Source organism: Hylaeus anthracinus, unplaced genomic scaffold (genome assembly GCF_026225885.1).
Source record: "Hylaeus anthracinus isolate JK02 unplaced genomic scaffold, UHH_iyHylAnth1.0_haploid 12001, whole genome shotgun sequence".
Taxonomy (NCBI): Eukaryota; Metazoa; Arthropoda; class Insecta; order Hymenoptera; family Colletidae; genus Hylaeus; species Hylaeus anthracinus.
The window spans coordinates 12,605,937-12,627,828 of record NW_026534348.1 but is presented as its reverse complement, the minus strand read 5'-3'; the positions used below and the strand labels follow the sequence as shown (position 1 = coordinate 12,627,828).

Sequence of the window (21,892 nt, the reverse complement as noted above, 5' to 3'; positions counted from 1 at the left end):
ACTGAAAAATTTCCACTGCGTGTAAAGACGCAACCCCTTTACATAGAATGAATACTCTGTGCGACCTGAGGGGAAGGTAACGATTGAAATGCATTTCCATTCCGGTTTGAAACATACGAAACTGGAAACCCTACGTTCAAAATACACCGCGATCGAAAGGGTTAACGCGATCGAGCGCACGGGATGACCAACGGCGATAAAAACTCGTCGAAATCGCGTGGAAGCGGTACTTCAGTCCGAGCGCCTTGGCAGTGAAATCCAGCACTCGAGGCAATTCTCTTCGACGATTTATCTTTCGAGATCTCGTTTCTCTTTCCACGTTCACCGGAGTGGCGACGATTCGATTTCATTGAGTAGTTCGACACGGTCGCTCGTGGAACCGGCACGCGCACCTGAACGCGTAGAACGCGTTTAGAGCGCGACAAAAATAAGCGACGGATGTCATTGAAGGCCCAGGGCCACTCAGAGACTGCGGGTCAATTACCTTTTAGAATTTCGAGCAGAGTTTTCCTTTTTATAAAAAGGAAACGTACAAGCTTGTTGAACAGTGGAAAAGAGTTGTACAAATGAACGATGAACACTTAGTTAAATGAAATAATGATTTAAAAGGTTCGGAGTATTGAGTTCTGCTCTACACTTCTATAATTTTGTGTATTTTTATTCGTAAAATACGATTAAACTCGCATAGATCATCTCGTAGATGGTATTATCGGTTTTTGATACTCCACAAGATTAAAATAGATTATCCACGCAACATGATTAGGTTAAATTTGGAGTCCACTGGGGAGTCGGTTCAATTTACTTATTTCCCCATATAAAGCGTTTTCCAAGAGATTCTTTAAGAAACAAAACCCAAGTCCCTTTTGCCAAACCTTTTATTTGCAGAGTTATAAATTTGCCTGTGAGGCCTTAAGCTTGATCCTAACGCTAGATCAATTTCTCTGCGCTATTTTTTCCGCGTTCGCGTCCGCCGTCGAGAAAATTTATGTCAACCGTTAACTTCACTTTCGTCGAGAGTGGGTGCCGTTGAAATAACAAACGCGCGACGATTTTTCACCGAGAAGCGGCGACGAGAACGTAGCGACAGTACGAAATCATGGCAATCTCGAGCGAACGGAATCAGAGCGAGACGCAGAGGCATCGCCTAGAATCCACAGGTCTGACGAGCTCTGCGTCGCTTCTGACTGATTTCAGTGCCATGCCACTGCTAACACTGTTACGTGGTAGATCAGGTGTAGTAGAGTGCTATACTCTTCTCCTTTAACACGCTGCGTCAAGTATATATCTTGAAACAATTAATTGTGGAAGATAGATTGTTAAAGAAAGTAAATGAACTTTGGTGATGTTACAGAAACAAGTACTATGACAAGTTTTAGATTAGTTTCCAGTTGCCTTGGATCAAAGCTTCGGTCCTCTAAAAGTTTTTATAAGAATTGACACATTGACTGCCAGGCTGATACTCTTGAAAATTTGTACTGTGATTCAATTTTGTTTACATACTATTTCAAAATACATAATCGAACATTTATTGTGGTATTTATTTTTGTGCTTTATTCAAATTCATTTTCTTTGCTAGTTAACATCCAGAATTAATTCTTTTAGTTGTTCAGTGAAAAACGTTGCCACTCATTTATGACAATCAACGTGTTAATTAACTGCAGGAAAGGTTCTCCAACCATTTTTGGATTCACGTCCGAAGTCAACGCCCAGAGATTTCGATATCTCCTCTAGCTCACCATTCCGCCAAATTCTGAAAGTGTACAGTACGAATATCTACTTCAAATAAAAGTGTGATATTTTTAGATGTTGGAAAGATCGATTGGATATTCCAAGAAAAACAGAACTCTGTTAAAATCGTAAACGCCTTTACGACGTGCCTCTTTTGAACATTTTCCAAAGAAGGAAACGAGTAAACTTCGGATTTATTCGAAGCCTCGGGTTTTGCCCATCTCTGCATGCCGGTTCGGTGTCGATTGCTTCGAGTAAGTTTTGTTTTTCAGCGCTGCAACACGTTCTTTTCTGACGCGCGTAATTTAAACAAACCATATATATGTCGCAAGGAAATGATAAAAATAGAGATTTGATCAAATCCCTAAGGTAGATGATCAATTCACGGGAGATGATAAAATAACAACTCCGTAAAAGGTTATTTCCCTAAAGAAAGTAAGTGATTTGATCAAATCCCTTAACTGTTTCAGCGTAAAGATGAAATAATATTGTTTAGATATTGAAAGTATTTATTTAGTAAATCATGCGTTACTAAAAGTAGAATAGGTAATACAACAATACTCATAGAAACATAAATTATTTATTCGAGACTAATTAGCAAAAGAAATGGGTACTTAAGCTGATATTTTAAAAAACAAAAAGAATATTTTTGGGGAATGTAATTAATAAATAATTTATGTTTCTACGACTATTGTTGTATTACCTACTCTACACTTAATAACGCATGATTTACTAAATTAATACTTTTAATATCTAAACAATATTATTCCATCTTTTCACTAAAACAGTCAAGGGATTTGATCAAATCATATTATTTCATCTTTTCACTAAAACAGTTGAGGGATTTGATTAAATCACTTACTTTCTTTAGGGAAATGACCTCACAGAGTTGTTATTTTAACATCTCCCGTGAATTGATCATCTACCTTATGGATTTGATAAAATCTTTATTTTTATCATTTCCCTGCGATATATGCATAAAAAAGAAAGGAACCTAGCTGGAACTAGAATCGTTCCCGACAGGTGAACATCGATAATTTGCATGAGCGTCCTAAACAAACGTCAGTTATCGAGAGCAGCATCGATCCAGGAACGAAGATCGAGGTTGTATCGTTGGGTTTCGGCGGGCTCGGAGTCTTGTCGATTCTTTTTCAATGCCTTCTTGTAAAGCATGGCCGAGGAACGACGTGCACGTTGCCCGAAAGAACTGGTTCTTCTGCGGAGGGTGGTTAAACTCGATGCAATGCGTTCCATTTAGTGAAACATCGCTCTGGAATGCAAACACGTGGGGAAGGGTAGGAACCTCGCATGGGAACTATCGCGCGATCCTGGGTTACGATCCAACGCCGCTGAATTTTATATGTTTCGTCAGATACCATCGTTTCGCTTGCCTCGAGTCGCGTACACGCTTTTTCTTTTAATTTTACGTAACATTCGTTCCTAATCCAATCATTTCTTTCTCTTTGTAGTTACTTATATACATCTCCCGTCTGTTCCGAGTCTGTTATTAAAAAAATTAAATCTACTATCTCAAATCTTCGTTGACATAGTTGAACGTTGTTTCTCTACGTGTTTAGGAGGATAAAGAAAAAAATTTTGATAGATTTATTGCTCTGAGCAAAAAGTGGGAAATTGAAATATCATTCCAAAGGTCTCTCCGCGCAGGAAAGTTAAATGAAAATAATGTAATAAGGATTAAAACGAAATACAAAAATAATCTAATCGTTTGATCAAGATTGTACTACATGAAAGCAAATTTGCTCGATGTAAATTACATGGAACGGTGTAAAGGTCCTCTTCTTTAAAACGACGTTCCTTTCTTTTTTCGTTGAAACGACTGTGGTCATTGTTTCCTGACAAACATACTCCTCCTTTTTTTTTTCGAGTGAAAATGCGTGACGCGTACCTGGGTTCTCAGTGAGGGGACGACATACTCTTCCTTGAACTCTATCCAACTCTGACCTTAACTTGTTCCATGAATCGACGATGATTCGATCCCATGCAAACGTTCGCTCGTTTCCTCATTCCAGAAGCTACGACAGAAATTAAGAAGGACGTCGAGACTCCTCGAGACGCTTTAGCGTTTCTCGACGATCGCACGCGATGGGTTTTACGCGTGAGAAACGCATTACGTTTTGGAGAGGAGCGTGAGAAATCGTGATTGCAGGGGATTGCGTGATTTTGGAGCGTGTTCTCACTGTTACAAAACGTTTGTCCAGGCGTGATTATTCAAATAACGAGTCTTGGAGTCTTCACTGACCATTTTCACAACTGTTTCGAGATGGACGTGCAGATTTTATCGTGACGTTCTATCTTGGATCGATTGCAATTTATTTCTGTGAAGTTCTCTTACATGGACACCTAACAGTTTCGAAGAATTATGATAATTTTAAGGGCGTTGTTATGTAAGTTTATTTGAGGCCATTAAATACATATTTCTGGTTAGGTAGTGCCCAAAACTTTCAAACTCCTGATAGGTGTACTTATCTGTTATTACCAAAGGCACACGACGAGCCTATTTCCGCTTATCGATATTTCTCAAAGCTTTTAGATCACGGAACGAAGATAACACTACACTTTCGTAATGAGAGGCTCATTTACTAGTGACATGACTACGGCTCCAGAATTTTCACTGCGCAGTCATGTCTTCGATAAATTTAATAATAATGTGTTCCGGGTTTGAACCGTGAACATATTCCAGAAATTAAACTGCGTTTCGTCCAGGCAAGCCTTGCCTTGGATCCAACTATAATTCATCAGAGATACGATTATGATTCCAAAATAAATATTTCAAAGGCGTAGTTATATCGCTAATAATATTCTTGGACTACATATACCATATTTTACGGACTATAAGACGCACTTTTTTTTCGAAAAACTGGCTTCATAATTCAGGTGCGTCTTATACTCGAAATTAATATAAAAATGTCCAGTGTTTGATTCAAAATTCCCGCCAGTCTTAAAAATAGCCATATAGAAGCAATCTAATAATAAAAATGTTATTTCTTTTTTAAATTGCTTAAAAATTAAGGTGCGTTTTATAGTTCGTAAAATACGGCATACTCTTGTAATTTGTTATTTATTTAAGAAAAGATGATCTTTCGACTCTTTAGTTCCCAAGTGATCCGTAATTTTTTAGTGGGAAAGGAAAAAGTAAGTGGGAAGTGAGTGGATATGATCAGGTAAGAGATTGTAGTACAGAGGTGCAGCATGTGATAAGGAACCAGAATATTTCTCAAAGACTTTCTCTTAAAGACTTTCGAGAGGAAAGGAGGATTAGAAATGGGGGAGAACTAATTGACATGGGATTCGTAGTTTTAGGGATAGAAGAATTCTTTCCAATAAGATGGTTCTATTAAAGAAGACGAATATGATAATATTCTGTTTCGTGATGTCTTCGAGGCTGTTTAAAGGACGATGAAAATTTTCGGTGATATTTTTAAATTCATAACGTAGTAGCTGTCAAGGTGAGTTCAACGACTCGGAAATCCAGATTTGGACATCTTATGTCGTCGAACTCGCCTTGACATCAGTCATCAAGCTATGAAATTAACAATGTATTAAAAAGGTATGAATGTTAAGAAAAGAATCGCCATTTTAAAAGAAGTTGACGATTCTTTAAACAACCCTGTAGATAGAGTCAAGCATTGAATTAAGAATTGTTTGCCTCGAGCAGTGCGATTTTTCCCCTTTAATATTTTCTCCCACTTTCGAAAGAGCTAAGAACATTTTTCATTGGTTCTTTGAAATTTTTATCCAGAGAATTTTTTCCATCGTAACGTCGCGTTCCTCGAGCGTGGCGAAGATGGAACGGAGAAGAGGTGTCCAAGCCGCGCTCTTCTTCATTTTCTCGTGACAGCACGCTGTTTGCGTAGCCGCATTATTTCGTTTTGTGCATTGAATTACGTTTTGAGATAAGGCACGTCGCGGACGCATCGTCTAAAAAGGAACGGTGACTCAGGTCGTCCGACAATACGGTAACTGCGTCAATTTGTACCATTAATCGCGATATGAATACGTTTTGTCAGGTAGATTGATTTATGAATCCGTGGAAGGTGTCTTGAGTGACATCAATGATGATTGGATGAAGCATATTGCGAATAACATTGGGGAACTTGATGGGAGACGAATTCTGCACGAGTACGTGATAAGAGTACAGTTCAGTCGAGAGAGACAGCATAACAGAATTAATTCCAGTAATATATATACACATGCATATGTATATGTATGTTCTCCATTGCTTATTTAGAAACATATTCATGTTACAGTGGCTAGCTTAAACAAAAAAAGGTCACAGTTTCTCAGTGGTTTTGTCACGTTACACTCAAGCACAGAATGAAAATGAAAATATTTATAATCGCATAATGAGAGAATTCATCGAAGAAGGAAAAAGAATCTCAGCAAGCACACGCCTGGTGAAAGTGAAAGATTGAAAATATTTGTTTGGAGACGATTATAGATTCCTTCGACCGATGCTGTTCGCTTGAGACGTCCCATTTAACTTCTCTAGCATGAAATTAATTTACAATCTTGTGGGAAAGAATGTAACAGTCGATCGACTATTTACATAGTTCGTTTGATATGCCTCGTTCTCTCTGTAGGTAACAATTCGTATCTCGTACGTAGTTGGTAAATATCATGCGTTGAGCTCGTTCTTTTAATTAAAAAATTCTTGAATTTTTAGTCAGTTTCAGAGTCACACTCTATATCTTCGTGATTTCATCGTCTGAGTATCGTGTTCATCGAGTGGTATTTAAATATGCATCACCGTATTGTATCTTTTATCTTTTTTTAAAGATATGTCTCCTAGACTCGATCTTCCTGTATTTACTGTAGATGAAACATAGCACATTGCGCGCATACACCATGATAAATAATTCGAAACTATTCTGTGGAAAATAAGAGAACTAAAAATAGTACACTAGTCACCTCTACTTAATTTCCCAATGTAAAGTGCAAAAGACTTATTTCTTAATTACTCCGTATATACTTATTTATAAACTTTCTTATTTCTCTATATTCGACTCTACTTAATTTTCCAATGTAAAGTGCAGAATATTTATCTCCCCCACATTTACGGTAATTACTGCACGAACCTCGATAGCTGCAGAATATTCAGCTCAGGTTCCGCGCAATAAACGAGGTCCTGCACGTCACCGAGGAGAATCCCTGTGTTCCTTCCGCCTCCGGTCGAGGAGGCGACGCCCAGCCGACGTATTTTGAATTTCACAACGTCTCTACGTGGGAAAAGAAATCGACCAGTGTCTCTAATTGTCCTCCCGGAGACATCGTTCTGGGTTAACGACCGTCGCTTGCGTCGATATCGGCCCGTCCTTAATTACGGAACGAAATCCTCCCTGACGCGATCGAATCCACCTTTTTGTCTTCTCGCTGCCGCTTCGAGCAACGAGAAACCGCTGGCCTTGTCTCACGGCCGATAAGCCCGGGATGGGATTCCATTGTTGTGAAATTAGTCACGGAGAAGCCCGCGAAGATACATCCGGGATGCGGACGAGTCACCTCGAATACTCGAAATACCGAAGCCCTAATTAAACCTGGACCACCTGCGGCTGGTCGCCCGTTAGACGCTAATGGAGCTCTGGCAACGTGCACCAGACTCGGGCATCATTTTAAGAGCATCTTTTTACTGGCGAAGTCCTTTAGAATTTTCACTCTGGGATCATGATTATACAGGGTGTTCCAAAAATGTTCGTTAAGAAAAAAGTTGTGTCAAATCACCCTCCGAAACACCGCTTTCGAGAACCTCCAACATTTTTGGGACACCCTGTATGAGCTGTTCACTGCACAAACCGAATCACTCGAGTTTTTGAAAAATCTTAAATTTAAGAGTCACAAATTTTTATATTTATAATAACTTTCCTGAATACAAAGATGAACACCGACAACATTTTTTTGACCATTGAATAATAAATAATTTATTTCAGAGGCCGTTTTGCAACGAACGGTTCATGTAGCTAATAAATTATATTATTTATTCAGAATTTGAAACTTCTAGATGGGAGAGTCCCTGTGTGCACCAAAGTCGAGCGTCATTTTAGAGAACCTTTTTCTAAAAATTCGAGATGCATAGTTTGTGTAAACAAATGCTTTTTAAGAACCGTTCCTTTAATTGCTGATCAGGATCCAAAAACGTGGAGAAATCAGTCAATGGTGCACGTATGAGTAGTAATTCGGGAATTCAGGAATTCGAATTCGTTGAATAATTTCGCAAGTCCCCATTGCGCGAATTTTTAGTATGAAATTGGAGTCGATAAATCGACCCAACGATGGTGAATAAATAGAAAAAATGTCTGGATGATGTATAGATCGATGTTGATACATCTTTTTTTCCGATGAAAGTTTCCTCAAGAAAATGACTCACAAAGCTACCAGATGGTTCGTCATAGGTAATAAATTTGAATTAGAACTTGGACGATTTAACCAGATGGAGAAATAAGTCAGTGCTTTGTTTTAAGAGATACCTCTTTGAAAATAAATCGTTAAAATTCGAACTTTAACGAAGGATAAACTGTTGATAGCAAGAAACGTTTAAGTTGGTTACATTCTTCTACGTTCGCACATTCTTTATCAGAGTACTTTCACCGTAAGGACGTGAAGTATTTTAATCGAGGTCCGATGCTTCTTTGGACACCCTTCATTGAAGGCAGTCAATTGCTAGAGGCAACATTAGGTAGTCTGTGCTCATGTCCGACACGAACATTGAGAATGAATCGGAAACGCCGATGAATCGCGTCGGGCAACGATCGGAAATTACGTGGCAAGGTATCAAGGACGCGACGAAGAAAGTAAGAAAGTGTGTATAAGAAAGTAAACGGTCGCCTTGGCTGTCCGAATCTTCTCTTTCCCTTACTCCATTTCGTTTTCCGAATCATTCTTCCCTCAAGACTCTCTTTACGCATCGATCGTCCATATAAATCTGCAATATTACGATAAAATTGATTGTTCACACTTGACAAAATTAAAATACATGCGAGTTCCATAAGTAGATCCAGAAAGATTGGCTGCCGAACTCGTAAAAATTTCTACAGAGTTAAAAATCTTAACTTAAAATTTAGTTTCGAGAGTATTAAGAGATTACGTAGCGTAACACATCTCCTAGTATTTAATTATTTGATCTCGACAAGATTTCTTTTCACTACCGCCCCACCTTCGAATTTTTTTAGTTTCTCAATGAGAAGTCCTGTCACCCATTTCTGGAACGAGCAACGTGTTTAATGCTGGTCCTAGCGAGTTATCTTCTTTCTCTAGACGAAAACGATTCGAAGAGACTGAAAGAAAAATGCACGCCCAACAGATGAATTAGGTTCGAGGAGTCTATTAATACATTCGGTAGCAACACCTGCGCGCATGATACTATCTTATGCAATAATTCTTACGGCTGACAACCGCGAAGTCAAACGACGAAGGATGATAGTCGTGTCACAGTTGTCCGAGAGATGTTTTAAAATGCGGCTCGCGCCTATGCCGGATGCAAATGTGAGCACGAAATTTCGGCGAAGAGGGCACTCGATACCTAGAAGGAACACGAAACAAGGAAGTAGTGTTCTCTAGTACTGGTCTAGGAATCGAGAGTTTCCTGCGAGTGGACATTTAACCCTAGGAAGACCAGCAATGGTTCGATAACCTGCAATTGGTTTGCTTTTAACATTTGGCTGTATCTATGTTACCATTGCATAATGTTCTTTTGAACAAAAGTTATAAAAATAAATGTCAGCTGTGGAAATTGTTCAAATAATAAATACATCGATATCTTTTTAAATTTAATTTGGAAAATCAGGCTTCTAAGGGTTAACATTTCCAAATAAATCTTTCATTATGAATATGTAAACGAATAAATTTATACACTTTACATTTAATTTGGACAAATTTCTTTAATAAAACTAATATACAAGTGGTCATATTGAATTTCAAAGCTTCTCGATAGATCATTGAGATATAAATCGAAACAAACTCCATCGTTCACACACGACCGATAGTGTTGGATTTTTCGGGGTCAGGTGGACTTGAAGCCCCGAGAAACGAAGTCACCCAGAGAATGGGGGTTAAATTTCAACGGTACTTTCTCTCCGTTGTATCGAACAACCGCAGAAATTGATTTATTTGATGAGATTGAGGTCGAGAAGTGAATCTATCGTCGAACAGACCGACTCGCATTCCACAATCAGTGCCATGCACTGTTAATTGGTCGGAAAGTCGGTCATTTTTGTTCCCAAGAGCAATCACGGTCGAATTTCTCTCGACGAATGACCGTCCGCGCTTGTTCCATACTTTCTACGGCTGCCTGTATGTAATACGCGTCCACCGAACTTGGTCCTTGGTATTGTCTCGTAACGTTCGCCATCTCCACGACAAGCGGTGCTCGTCCTCAAGACGAAGCAAAGTGGTCGCTGACACTGGAAGGTCGTTTCCACTTCACATTGACACACTCATCGGCTCGCGGTTTTATGGCGATACGTGCCTGGCTCGGGCACACCGCTAGCCGCCGATATAACTTTACATTTCACTGCATTGCTGGGGAAACTTTGCACTCAGCTGGCGTACGGTAGGCCAGAATTCATTCATAGCGCCGCAAAAATGATCGAACTGATTCTGGTGAGAACCGCGCGTGGACGTACTGGTCGCGTGAACGAGACTTCTGGGAAAAAGTGAACGATTTTCCAGAAGGAGCTCTAGGATTTTCATTTTTTAATAATAAAACACACCCGTCAGTGTAGTCAGGACACTCCGTATGACATCGTTAGACCCTTTGAGGTGTAATTGGTTTCTTAGTTCGATCTCGGGCAACTTTGATTTCATGTTTATAACCTTGATAGATCGTTTTAGTTACGAAAGAATTGCTCGGAATTATTTGAAGATTAGTGTTTCTTCATTTTTCATTTTTGTAAAGTATGATGGTTTTTGAAACGATTCCCAAACGAGTGTAAATGCCTTCCTGCCGCGAGTTTCATTGCACTACTGCGCCAAATGTGCCCTCAAGCATGAAACTAAACCCAATGACCAAATTAGTCCATCTATAGTGTCTATACTTGATAGAGTATATATTCTAAAGGCTTTTTTAAAAAATCCCTCGGGCCTCCGTTATCCGATATTCCTTTCGCGGAACAGCCTCACCGCGCTGGCGAACCTCTGGTGGTTCCCCTTTCTTTAAAAATGTTTCATTACCGATCCGTCCCTGTGTCTATTTGCACACGGTGACAGACGCGCGACGCAAGGCGATTGTCTACGTGACTGTCGTAGCTTCCTGCCCGATGTGTCCTACATATATGTTCAGCTGAGTTCCTTCGGATCACGGTGTAACTAAAGGTAGGTCCACACGTGCAACGGAAAGGCGAAGACGGGACTCGGAGAGGCCTGAAAAGTTCGAGGAGGATGTTTAAGGACTTCGCGACTCGAATTCTTAGAGACGACACTGTCAGGGTGTCCCTTTCATCCTTGGTACCAATGACGGTACATCGTTAGACTTTTAACGAAATTGCTGCCGCAAAGGAAGTCTCGAACACCTGTGGAACCAAAAAAAAAATATTTAGATAATTCCATTAGTCGGTTCCATTAGTCTGCAGTATTAAATAACGCAAATCTGATTGTTCTTTTCGCTCGTGTGTATTCTCTGCACGATCCCCGCGCAATTTCGATACCGTGAATCGAAGGATTACAGAGATATCTCGAGAAGCTGTTTCGTGGATGGCCAGCTGGAAATTTCGGAGGACGTGATCGTATTGTGGATAGCTGTCAATTCGGAATAGTTCTGGAATCGTCAAACGTGTTCGACAGGTTACGAAGCTCGCGTCGTTGCTTAAACAGACCACATTCCGAGCGATTTCCTCGGTGGAGGGTTTTTGAAAGCAGGTATCCGTAATACTCGCTCGGATTTACAGGGCTATTTCTACCGTGGCTTTCTTTGACGTTTAGAAGACTCTGTCAATTTTTTAAAATCCCGATAATAAATTGCGAACGAAAGTGACTCGAAAAGTGCTAGACTGAGGCGCTTCTTAAAAGGTTTTAAATATACATATTTAATTCTTTTAAGCTATGTTCCTATGAGTTGATTCAAAGCAATCTTCTAAGAGCCTATTTATAAAACCCCGATAATAAATTGCGAACGACTCGAAAGTGACTCGAAAACTGCTAGACAAAGGTGCTCCGTTAAAGATTATAAATACGCATCTCCACGTAAAAATTCTTTCAATTAATTATCTTCACTGCTCCACGTTAATGAATAATTAAATCCAATCATGTGTCCACAGGTGTACCAGTGACAGAAGAGCCCGATGAACCCACCACGTTGAAAGCTGTCGGTAGCAACGCGACGGTCATCGTCGATCCTGAGATTCAGGGTCACTCGATGGATGACATTCTGCCTGGAACGAAGGCACCACCGCCAACCCCGGTGACATTTGTGGATGCTCCAGTCCACACGGAAACGGAACTGGGTTCGTCGGTGCTGCTGGCGTGTAGAACCGCCAATCCTGTGGCCGAGTGCCAATGGTCCTGGCAGCCATTGCCGCCCGTTCATCTGCCGCTTCCGGATATCAGTGAAAGCCCAGCGACTTCGACGTGTTAGTCATTCATCGTGCTTACCTTTTTTTTTTCATTTTTATTACGAGTTCATCGAGCCGTGAAGGTCGAATCGCGCCATAAAACAGTAGCCTTCGCGGCGATAGTAAAATCATTGCATGAGAAGACTTTGGATGTTAAGTGTACGATTAAGTATTCCTGGCCGATTTTTGGGTAAATACTGACCTTGAGGTGGAGATCAAGGTGCGGAATCTAGTATTTTGTGATTTGTCATTTTCCATGTGGTTAAATTAATAGAATGGTATAAATTTTAGCCTATCCCTATCGTTATCGCATTAGAACGAACATTCCAAATATTTTTGTAATTCTTTGTATAACTACAAACACGAGGAAACGGTGATGGAGGTCGTGAGAAACATAAAGTTGGCGTGCATAGTGATTATGAAATTAACATTTTTAATCATCTCCTGTGTGCGAGTCCCTACACAAATGGCTCAGCTGACTCATTATGCTACAGGGTCCGTCAGCAAGTATGTATTCCTCGCAGTGTGATTCTTTCGCATAACCAATTAATCTGGAAGCTGTATGTGTCAGTAATACACGATCATCACAGTTTACATCATCGACGTCTATTTATACATCATCCACTCGGAGGAATTAATTCCTGTTCACTCTCGCTTTGTAAATTATCACAAGGCTCGAGAAACATTTCTTATCTTCTCGGTGACAACTTTAAACTTATCCCTCTCCATCGAAATTACACGCAAAATGAAGAAATCAGAATTGTTGCAACATTGGCACAGTCTTCTCCGAATGCTAACTTCATCTTTCCAGTATCTTCCATCTCCGTTTGTCAAGTTTGTATTCGCATAAAAAGCTTACCCAAATATTCCGAGCACTCGTACCTGTCGTTTCTATTAAAAATTTTCGTAGAATAAATGTTATTATCGTGTACCGAACAAATCGAGTATAGAATTCTAGTAACACGACAGTCAACGCGTCAACCAGTCTCATACATACTCGATCATGCTCCGAACGGGGTCACTGGTTTTCTGCTTATCTCCGTGTCCATCGTAATTGGAATAACGTTGGTCCTTCGATCAGGATTTCACGTTAGATCTGATAGTTCTGCCAGGGTTCGTGTGCAGCGTATTCAGCTGTGTTTGGTTGTGATTTATAGCCACTACGGTATCGGTGATTCAGACGACAACCACGCCGACTACCAATCCGCTGCCGGTACGACTATTTCCTGCCTTCGGGAACAATAGCAACGACTGTTCCGTAAGATTCTCGAGTACGAAACACGAGCAGACCGGATACTGGACCTGCGCCGCGAGAACCTCCACGAACGATCCTTTCACCAGCACAGAACCTGCCAAGCTGAGTATCGTCAATGAGAATAAGGGTATGGAATGTTCATTGCGTCTGTTCTATCCTTCTGATTCAAGATCAAGTATCATTCCGCGCGATGGAACGATCGAGTGTCGTTTCCTGAACGGATAAGTCGTCGGTTCGTCATTCTCATTGTCAGCGATAAAAAGACGCCTCAGGATCACTTCTAACAACGGCTACTTTTTATAAGATTTATAATTCAACAAGACATTCGATATCGGCAGAAATTAAGCTACATGTTTAACATTCTATACCATTTATTTTTTTTTTGCCAAGTATCTTTTTTAGGTGTTCTTTTGTCTTTTTAAAATTATTACCGAGTCCTTGACCTAGCCACAAACCTTTTCCACATTTCTCGAAACTAAGGAATTATTTTTCAATGGGTGAGCCCGAATTAAAAGAAAACGTACGTGATCGTAGGTGTCCTGGTAGCGTTTGCGAAATACGATAACGTCGTGGAGGTACCAGCAGGATCCTCAGCGCAGATAATGTGCCAGATGAGGTCACCTGTCCGCGAGTGTCAATGGTCCTGGCGGCAGTTGAACCAATCCCAGCCGTGGAACCTTGAGGTGAAGCGATTCCCAGCTTTCGGCAACGACAGCACAGACTGCAGCATCAAGTTCAAGAACGTATTGCCAGAGCAGGAAGGTTACTGGACCTGCGGCGCCAGGATCGATCCGAACTCCTCGTTCACTCAGTCGAATCCCATTCGGTTTCTCATATCGGAAGGTGAGAGAAAACGTTGACGATAACGAGGACATTTTCGTATTATTTGAATTTTTATTTAATCACAAACGATGTGAAATTTATCCAGGATTTGAGAACCTTTGGAGTATTCATCAGGATTACCAAAGAAAAGGATTCTTTGATTTGAAATAAAAGTACAGATGATTACAGTTAAACGTGAAACTCATTTCGTTATTATATAAAAATACCAACTCCAAGAGTTCCTTTTAAAAAATCTTCTACGATGCCGCAGACATTATTCTTTTTACAACGAAATTCTGTTCAAAATAAAATTGCGCCAGCCTAATACATCAATCCTCGGCAAGATTTGCACTTTTCGGCCGTTTTTCGGTAAACCCCGCCGAGGTTCAGGACTCATTGGTTACGGCCGGGCTGGACGGAGTAAACCGAGAAAACAGGCGAAAAGTGCAAATCTTGCCTGCAATAGATCATACCGAGATTCATACATAAAGATTACGAAAAATACGTGATCATTGTTAAGAGTATCGTACGACAGACTTCTCCAGGCAACAGGTTGTAACGTTACCGCTTTTATTCCGCAGTCGAATTCGTACAGTTGTCCAGAGGTATTCAAGTGGCGCCAGGTGAGTCCGTGCTGCTCAGGTGTCTGGCGAACAAGCCGGTGGTTCAGTGCGAGTGGTCTTGGAAGGCCTCGAACTCGAGCCAGGAGCCATTGCTGGTGAAGAAGTTCGACCCGAACAAAGACGCCGACCACGACTGCTCGGTGAGATTCAAGAATATCTTATACGAGGAGGAAGGGCTCTGGACGTGCGGCGTTCGATTGTCACCGGAAGGAATCCTTCACGGAGCACCTCCTGCGACTGTTAGCCTCCTGCCCACAGGTAATCGACTCGATTGTCTCAACGGGGTATTCCAGTGTGACAGAATTCGGTCGTTTGTAAGATTTTATCAAATGGACGCTGTGTATCATAATTTATTCATCGTAAATGTTCGATGAAGGTTTTCTGGAAATATCGACACTAAATCTACCACAACTGGTCAGATGACGGTTTTCAAGGTTTTGTATACAGTTCTTATTTGCAGTATATGCATTATACACAATTACTTTATGCATTATTCAATTTAGTTCCACGTAAAATATTTTTGCATTTAATTGAGAAAAGGCTCTTTGTTTAGTGTTGACAAATCATGTTATCAACCATTTTTTCTCGACGTTACGAATATCTTTCAAGGGAATCTTCAGGATTTCGTGTTTGAGTAAAGCGTATCTTGTTTTAAAAATAAAATCCTGAAGGCCCTTGGTCTTTCGACCAAGGATTAGGATTATTGACCACAGGTCAGAAATCAACCTGCACCACCTCGAACTCTAAGAAACTCTACAAGAACTCAATTTGTCCAAAATGCTAGATCATGGTAGCCCTTTATCAACACGAAACGCGTGAATTGTTCCCTGAAAAAGAATTCCCTGTGAATATCAACGAGCATTCTCGATCACTCGCGCCGGAATTTCGTGAAATTCGACGATGTCGTGTACGTTGGTAAACAGCTCACGGACTTGGCGCAAACACATCCGCCGGAACGTGCCTTTAATCGATCGATTTATCTCGCTCGTTATTCCAGCCAAAGTCAGCATCGTTGAAATGCCGACGGACACCTCCGCGGCGATCGGTACGGAGGCCACGTTGAAATGCGTAACGAGCAGCCGCGTCGAGAAATGCGCGTGGAGCTGGAAATCGCTTCACGGAAACGATCCAGAAGTCGTTGTTCAGGAATTCCCGAGCAACGGCGACCTTGGGAGAGATTGCTCGCTCACACTGTCGCGCGTGTCCACCGAAAATCAGGGTCAGTGGGCCTGCCAGGTGTCGATTAGCTCCCTCAACACGGTGCAGACCTCTCCCTATGTCAAGCTGACCGTCTTCGAACAAGGTAAATTCGTTTTCATCACCGCGATCCGATTAAACGAAGTGTGCGATTAAGCTGGTTGTTTCGAGATAGTTATGTTCAAAGTACAATTGGAAACTTTCGTTAAAGTACAGTCTTGCTGCTCTCACACACGTTCATAATAAACTGTTGCGTATAATATATCTACACATATATTTGTGTTACTCGATAATTTGGATTTTAATGAATTACAACGGCTTGGCCAATAATAGTAATTCTTTTTTAAATGGTTTATAATTTCGATTGTTATTTTCAGCAACTTCCTAAATGACATTTTGATTCAAATTGAAAAAGCTCACGTGAAAATCTGTATATTCCATAAGGAGCTGTGTTAAAATTGCAAAATTTTGATAGCGTTTTTTATAAAATTCAGGTACTCGATTTAAATCGAAACAGGTTCATATGATTCATGTTTAATCAAAGAACAATCAAGTGAAGTTTTGTTAAAATGCTCCAATGAACAATTACCTTAAATGAAGCTACAGTGAAAGCAGTCGAGTCACTGGTTGGAGTGCATTAAGATGTTGTCTGGTCACATTCTCTAGTGGAAGTGTGTTAAATTGTTAGCTAGGAGAATTATGCTACGGTGCTGTTTGGTCATTTTCACTATTCAATGTGAATTTAGATGTTATTCATTTACATTAATGAAGGAAATTGTTTTTGATTGTCTGGTAACATACATTAATCAAACTGTAGCACAATCGCACCTGTTTACATTTATAAGTGAAAACACACTATAATACTACCGGTACAAATTCACTATACTTGAAATGTCTGATCACATTGATTAATGAAAGTGTACTACAGTATCTGTTCGGATTCACCAGCAAAACTATACCACAAAGCTACCAATGGAGGTTCGCCACCGAAAATATACTTCCACTGACAATCGTTAGCTAACGATGGCTACATTTTCCTTTGGATTTTATCGAACACTAACCCAGGCCAATTAAGCTCGTTGGTTTCATAAATTCGTTAGTTTCGCAGCTGATCCCCTTTCTTTCGCCTCGTGACACGGCAGATGCGCAACTGATGTTTCAGACGAGGTGAAGTTCTCGGAGCTCTCGCAGGACATCCAAATCTCGTCCGGTGGTACCGTTCTTCTTCGGTGCGTGACGTCCTCGGCGGTGGAGCAGTGCCGATGGTCGTTGACGCCCGTGAACTCGAACACCACGGTGGTGGTTAAGCAGTTCCCAGCAGCCGGAAGCGAAGCCAGGGACTGCAGCGTCAGACTGAGCCACGCTCTGGCCGAGCAGGAAGGACTCTGGACCTGCGGCGCCAGGATACGCGGCAGACAGAACTACACGGACGCGCCGCCTGCGAAGCTGAGCCTTCTGGAACCAGGTATCATCGAATCCTGAGATGGATTCGTGGCATTCCTTCCACGGTGAGGGTGTGTATAAGCATTAGACCCGATCAATCGTCGATCCTCGGATCTGTGGTCGACGCAACGTCGCGACATCGTCGAGTGTTGTCTCGCGAGGACCTTCGAGTGCGCTCGTGATCGATGTTCGGCCATAGATCCTGAAGAGAGTGTAAACGTACGTGTACGCCGAGTGTACAGAATGAGTGTATATACTAGACTCCAAAGCATTTCGCAAACTGTCGATGTCACGGGAAAAACAGCGTCGAAAGGATAACCGTCCAGGAGTAAGGAAGGTCGCGTTCGTTTTTCAAATAGAATCACGTCATTCTTTATCGAAGGACGCGCAACGATTGTTGACGAGGTGTTATCTCTCTCTGGAATCATAATATTTATAACTACCGCGACGATACGCTGATGCATATCTCCAGGCATACGTCTAGTGGCTTGTTTTTCAACGTCGATCGAGGATTTTGTAACGCGTGATCGATATTGAAGACTCGACGCGGAAACTTATAAGTTCTGTTAGACATCTCGTTATACGAAGTAGAAACGGAAGATAACGCGTAAGATTCGAGAATGCTGCGTAACAAATGGCAACACGTGTGCAAGCAAACCTCGTCTCTCATAAAATAGTGTACAAACATAATTTCAAGTTTTCGACTTCGTCGAAGCATCAGCGGCCGCGTCGTAACTTCCCCCTGATCAGGGGAAACCACATATTTGGTAAATGAACGGTGACCTTTCCCACACGAAAGGTCGTAACCCTTGGGACACGAGTATCCTAAAACATCTCGGCGCCGCTTCCCGTGACATTTGCATTTCGCGAAATATTTCGATTCCAGCGTCGAGCGACTCATTCTGTGCGACGTATACATGATTCGTATCGTGCGACGAGTATTAGTATTCGCGGTCGATGTCGCTTGGATGAACGCTTACCGAGCACCGACAATTCGGTGGCCAGGTACGAGGAAAATGCACGAGACGAGCTTCGGCCCTTTGCAGTCCTGTAAAATGTACTGATACGAGATAAATCTGGACGGTGAAGGGTTAGGATGTACAATCGGAAGAAGGAACGTTACTTTTGTATCGCATAGTAATAGAAGCTCGTTGCTGAGTGCGAGGACATCGACGATCGATGACGGATCTTGGCACACCGCAAGACTCGGAGTTAATCGCGTCTAGGTTCCTCGAAGACTGTTGTGGGTGAAGGCATCGCGGTGGTGATGGAATCTGCATGACGTTTAAAACTTTCGTATCGATTCTATACATCTCTGTGCGATCCTGTATGCAGAACGATGTCTCTTGGGAATCAGTCATCAGCCACGTGTGCACCGTCACGGCAGCGGACGTATGAGAAACACGTTCGTTTTAACATTTCGCAAAGCTTGCTGTTCAATGTTTATCGTGGGATGGTCAGCGAGACGTTCTTTTATTTTAAGTGTTATCAATCCTTAGCGAGTACTCGAGCACGGCGCCATGTTTGACGTGGTATTACAAGTACTCATTTCAAGCACACAAAAAAAAAACAACAAGATATGTGCATATTTCTGTTATACGTAGGATAACTTGTAAACTATGGACTTGGTAATCTCAGTGCGTTAAAAACTTGGATCGCTAAGGGGTGTCTTTTTGGGGGGTTGGTCTATAAGGCATTGCTAATTTTTTAATGGAAACCGAGAATATAATTTATTCGATGATTACACCTTTCATAATTTATATGTCGATAACCGAAGGATAGGTTAAGTAGGCCTGTAAAGTATAAAATAATAAGAACAATTTGCCGACTTATGGACCACCCCGCTAGCACGATTCAGCGTTCGTTCCGCCACGTTTGGAAAAAGAGGAAAGTAACTGAGAATTCTTCCTCTTTGCGACGCAGCGTTTGCATTTATTAGCATTAGATTCTCTTAATTTATCATTCTTCCGGCGCTTTTGTCTTTGTTTTTCTCACCGCGATCCCTCAGCAAATCGACGCTGAAAGATTGATCGGATCGTTACGCCTCGAGGCTTCCCAGAACCTAAGGACTAACGATCAATAATTCCATCCTCTTTTGAAATCAGATGCATCGTTAGAAGGAACGCTGAATAACATAACCGGCATGATCGTCCCATCGATAACAATTACTACACCTGTACGATTAACTTGTTTGTCGTTCATCGAGCATACGTGTTTCTAATTCTGTACTCGCTGTACAAAACCTTTCGAACGTCTTTCCTTCGTCGATAAGGCCTCTCAGAGATCGAATGGGTCGCTTAAAACTTCGAAAAGAAAGATTCTTATTTTGTAATGATATTGTACAAAGCGTATTTTAATCGAAGCAGATTTTTACAAAGAGCATGGGCTGCTTTTCATCTCGAATTTGCTAGTAGGACTGGCAAGAATGTTTTATCTAGTAGATCCTGTCTCGAACGTGGCAATATCAAACCTTTCAACAATCTCCAATTACTTAACAGTTCGCGTATTAGTACGTAATTAGTTTCAACAGACTGTTCGGATGATTAATAGCGGATGCCCCCAAGGCAGAATCCACTAGACAAGCCCTCCCGATGACTCCACTAATCAAAGACGAAAGATAATGATAATGCTCTTTGTACAGAAATCATTAGTGTTACCAAACCTTGACCTGACAACGAGAACACGCATATTTCGTAATTATATATTTTCTATAAATTCGAGGCCCATGACAATGGTTCGATCTCTGACGTACATTTATCTATTGGATACGCTCGAAAATACGCACCTTTCGTAAAATAACATCTATCACTAAATGTCATTCACCCTTTCTTATTTATATGCTCAACGGCAGGTCTACGCTCAAATGATTTCGCATTTAGCATAGTTAGTAGCCGCGTTAGGTACGCGAAACGTATCGTAGTATGAGTCTTTTCGCGAGCGCTCTGGCTGCATTTCTTGTCATTCTTCGTATTATTTATTGTCGAAAGCCGCTCTCGACAGGGAAAGTGTTCGCGTGGACGTGCTCTCAGAAAACATTCTCGTCGGCTGGATCGCGTTACTTGGGAGGATCTAATTGAATCTTCGATCCTGACCAGTGATCGACGCAATTTTATTCGAATGAGGGATCGGCCAATAAACCTGATTGCTCGTGTGAATTCTATTTATTCAAGTTGAAGCGTACCGTAATTCCATGGTTTCCTAAGGTATCATCGAGCAATTGTTATTGTGAACCTTTTTGAGAAACTATTTTCTTGATAGAATTATATCTATAATGTGCAAATATAAATGATCAATAACAGAAGATCTACTCTAAAATAGATGCTGTTAGGCAGAGATGGGCAAAAACCTTCGAATAAATCTGAAGTTTGCCGATGTGTTTGTCTCGTTTCTTCCTCTGGAAAATGTTCAAAAGAGAAAACGAGACAAACATATCAGCAAACTTCAGATTTATTCGAAACCTAGGGTTTTCGAGAATTAAATCGTAAAACTACTGAACATTTTAGACGGTTGTATACACTGTATGTACAATATAGCGAGATTAGGACGGATTGTGATTCCATGTCATTTCTACTGCAACCGGAAGTGAATATTCAGAAACAAACCTACATGGCGGAAGATGATGACACGCAATAAGACATTATGCAATACGCGGTAAGCTTACATTAACCAGTGAAATGAATAAACTTACGTCTATTGCACATAATCGTAACGGCGAAACTAGATTGGGTTTACAGTTGCGCAAGCTACGTTTTGAAAATGAAGTTTCGTTTTTTATTATTCTAGATAAGAATTATGCCGATCTCTGATCTCGATTAACGACGCTTTCGAGGATTTTGAAATCCAGAGTTTCATCGGCCGATCGAGCTCGAGAGTTTGTTTTTGGGGAGCAGGTAGGACCACGGGGGCGTTTCGGGGAACAGCTGAACAATTTTCCTGTTGAATAACCGGGAGAAACAGTTCGCGCTGCTCATACGTAACTAGATTCGAGGCGCGTTAGCTAGTAATTATTTAAAAGACTACGCGAGGAACTATAAGGATAAGATTAAGAATATTTATTTGTTAAGCGATGTAGGTCCTTGAATAGACACCGGCGTACTAGGAACGATTTTATTATTAATGGTCCAAGGTACTCGACGAAAAGGAAAGTCGAGCTGACCTAACCCAGACCAACCGATGACACCACGAAAATTTCTCTCACGTTCCATCGCGTGGGTCTAACAACGATTGCGTGATAGTCCATAATACAACAGGATTTTAGAATAATA

At 41.1% G+C, this 21,892-nt stretch overlaps 1 protein-coding gene across 2 annotated transcripts in view; it reads left to right on the top strand.

The window, feature by feature from the left end:
- LOC128890910 (uncharacterized) overlaps positions 1-21,892 on the top strand; it is a 30,416-nt gene that overhangs the window by 5,052 nt on the left and 3,472 nt on the right. For both annotated transcript variants that reach the window (XM_054149915.1, XM_054149914.1), the window contains exons 3-8: positions 11,994-12,305; positions 13,445-13,669; positions 14,077-14,385; positions 14,946-15,245; positions 15,985-16,290; positions 17,347-17,649. In XM_054149915.1, coding sequence (XP_054005890.1) covers positions 11,994-12,305; positions 13,445-13,669; positions 14,077-14,385; positions 14,946-15,245; positions 15,985-16,290; positions 17,347-17,649 — 1,755 coding nt within the window. The remainder of the gene's footprint in view (positions 1-11,993; positions 12,306-13,444; positions 13,670-14,076; positions 14,386-14,945; positions 15,246-15,984; positions 16,291-17,346; positions 17,650-21,892) is intronic.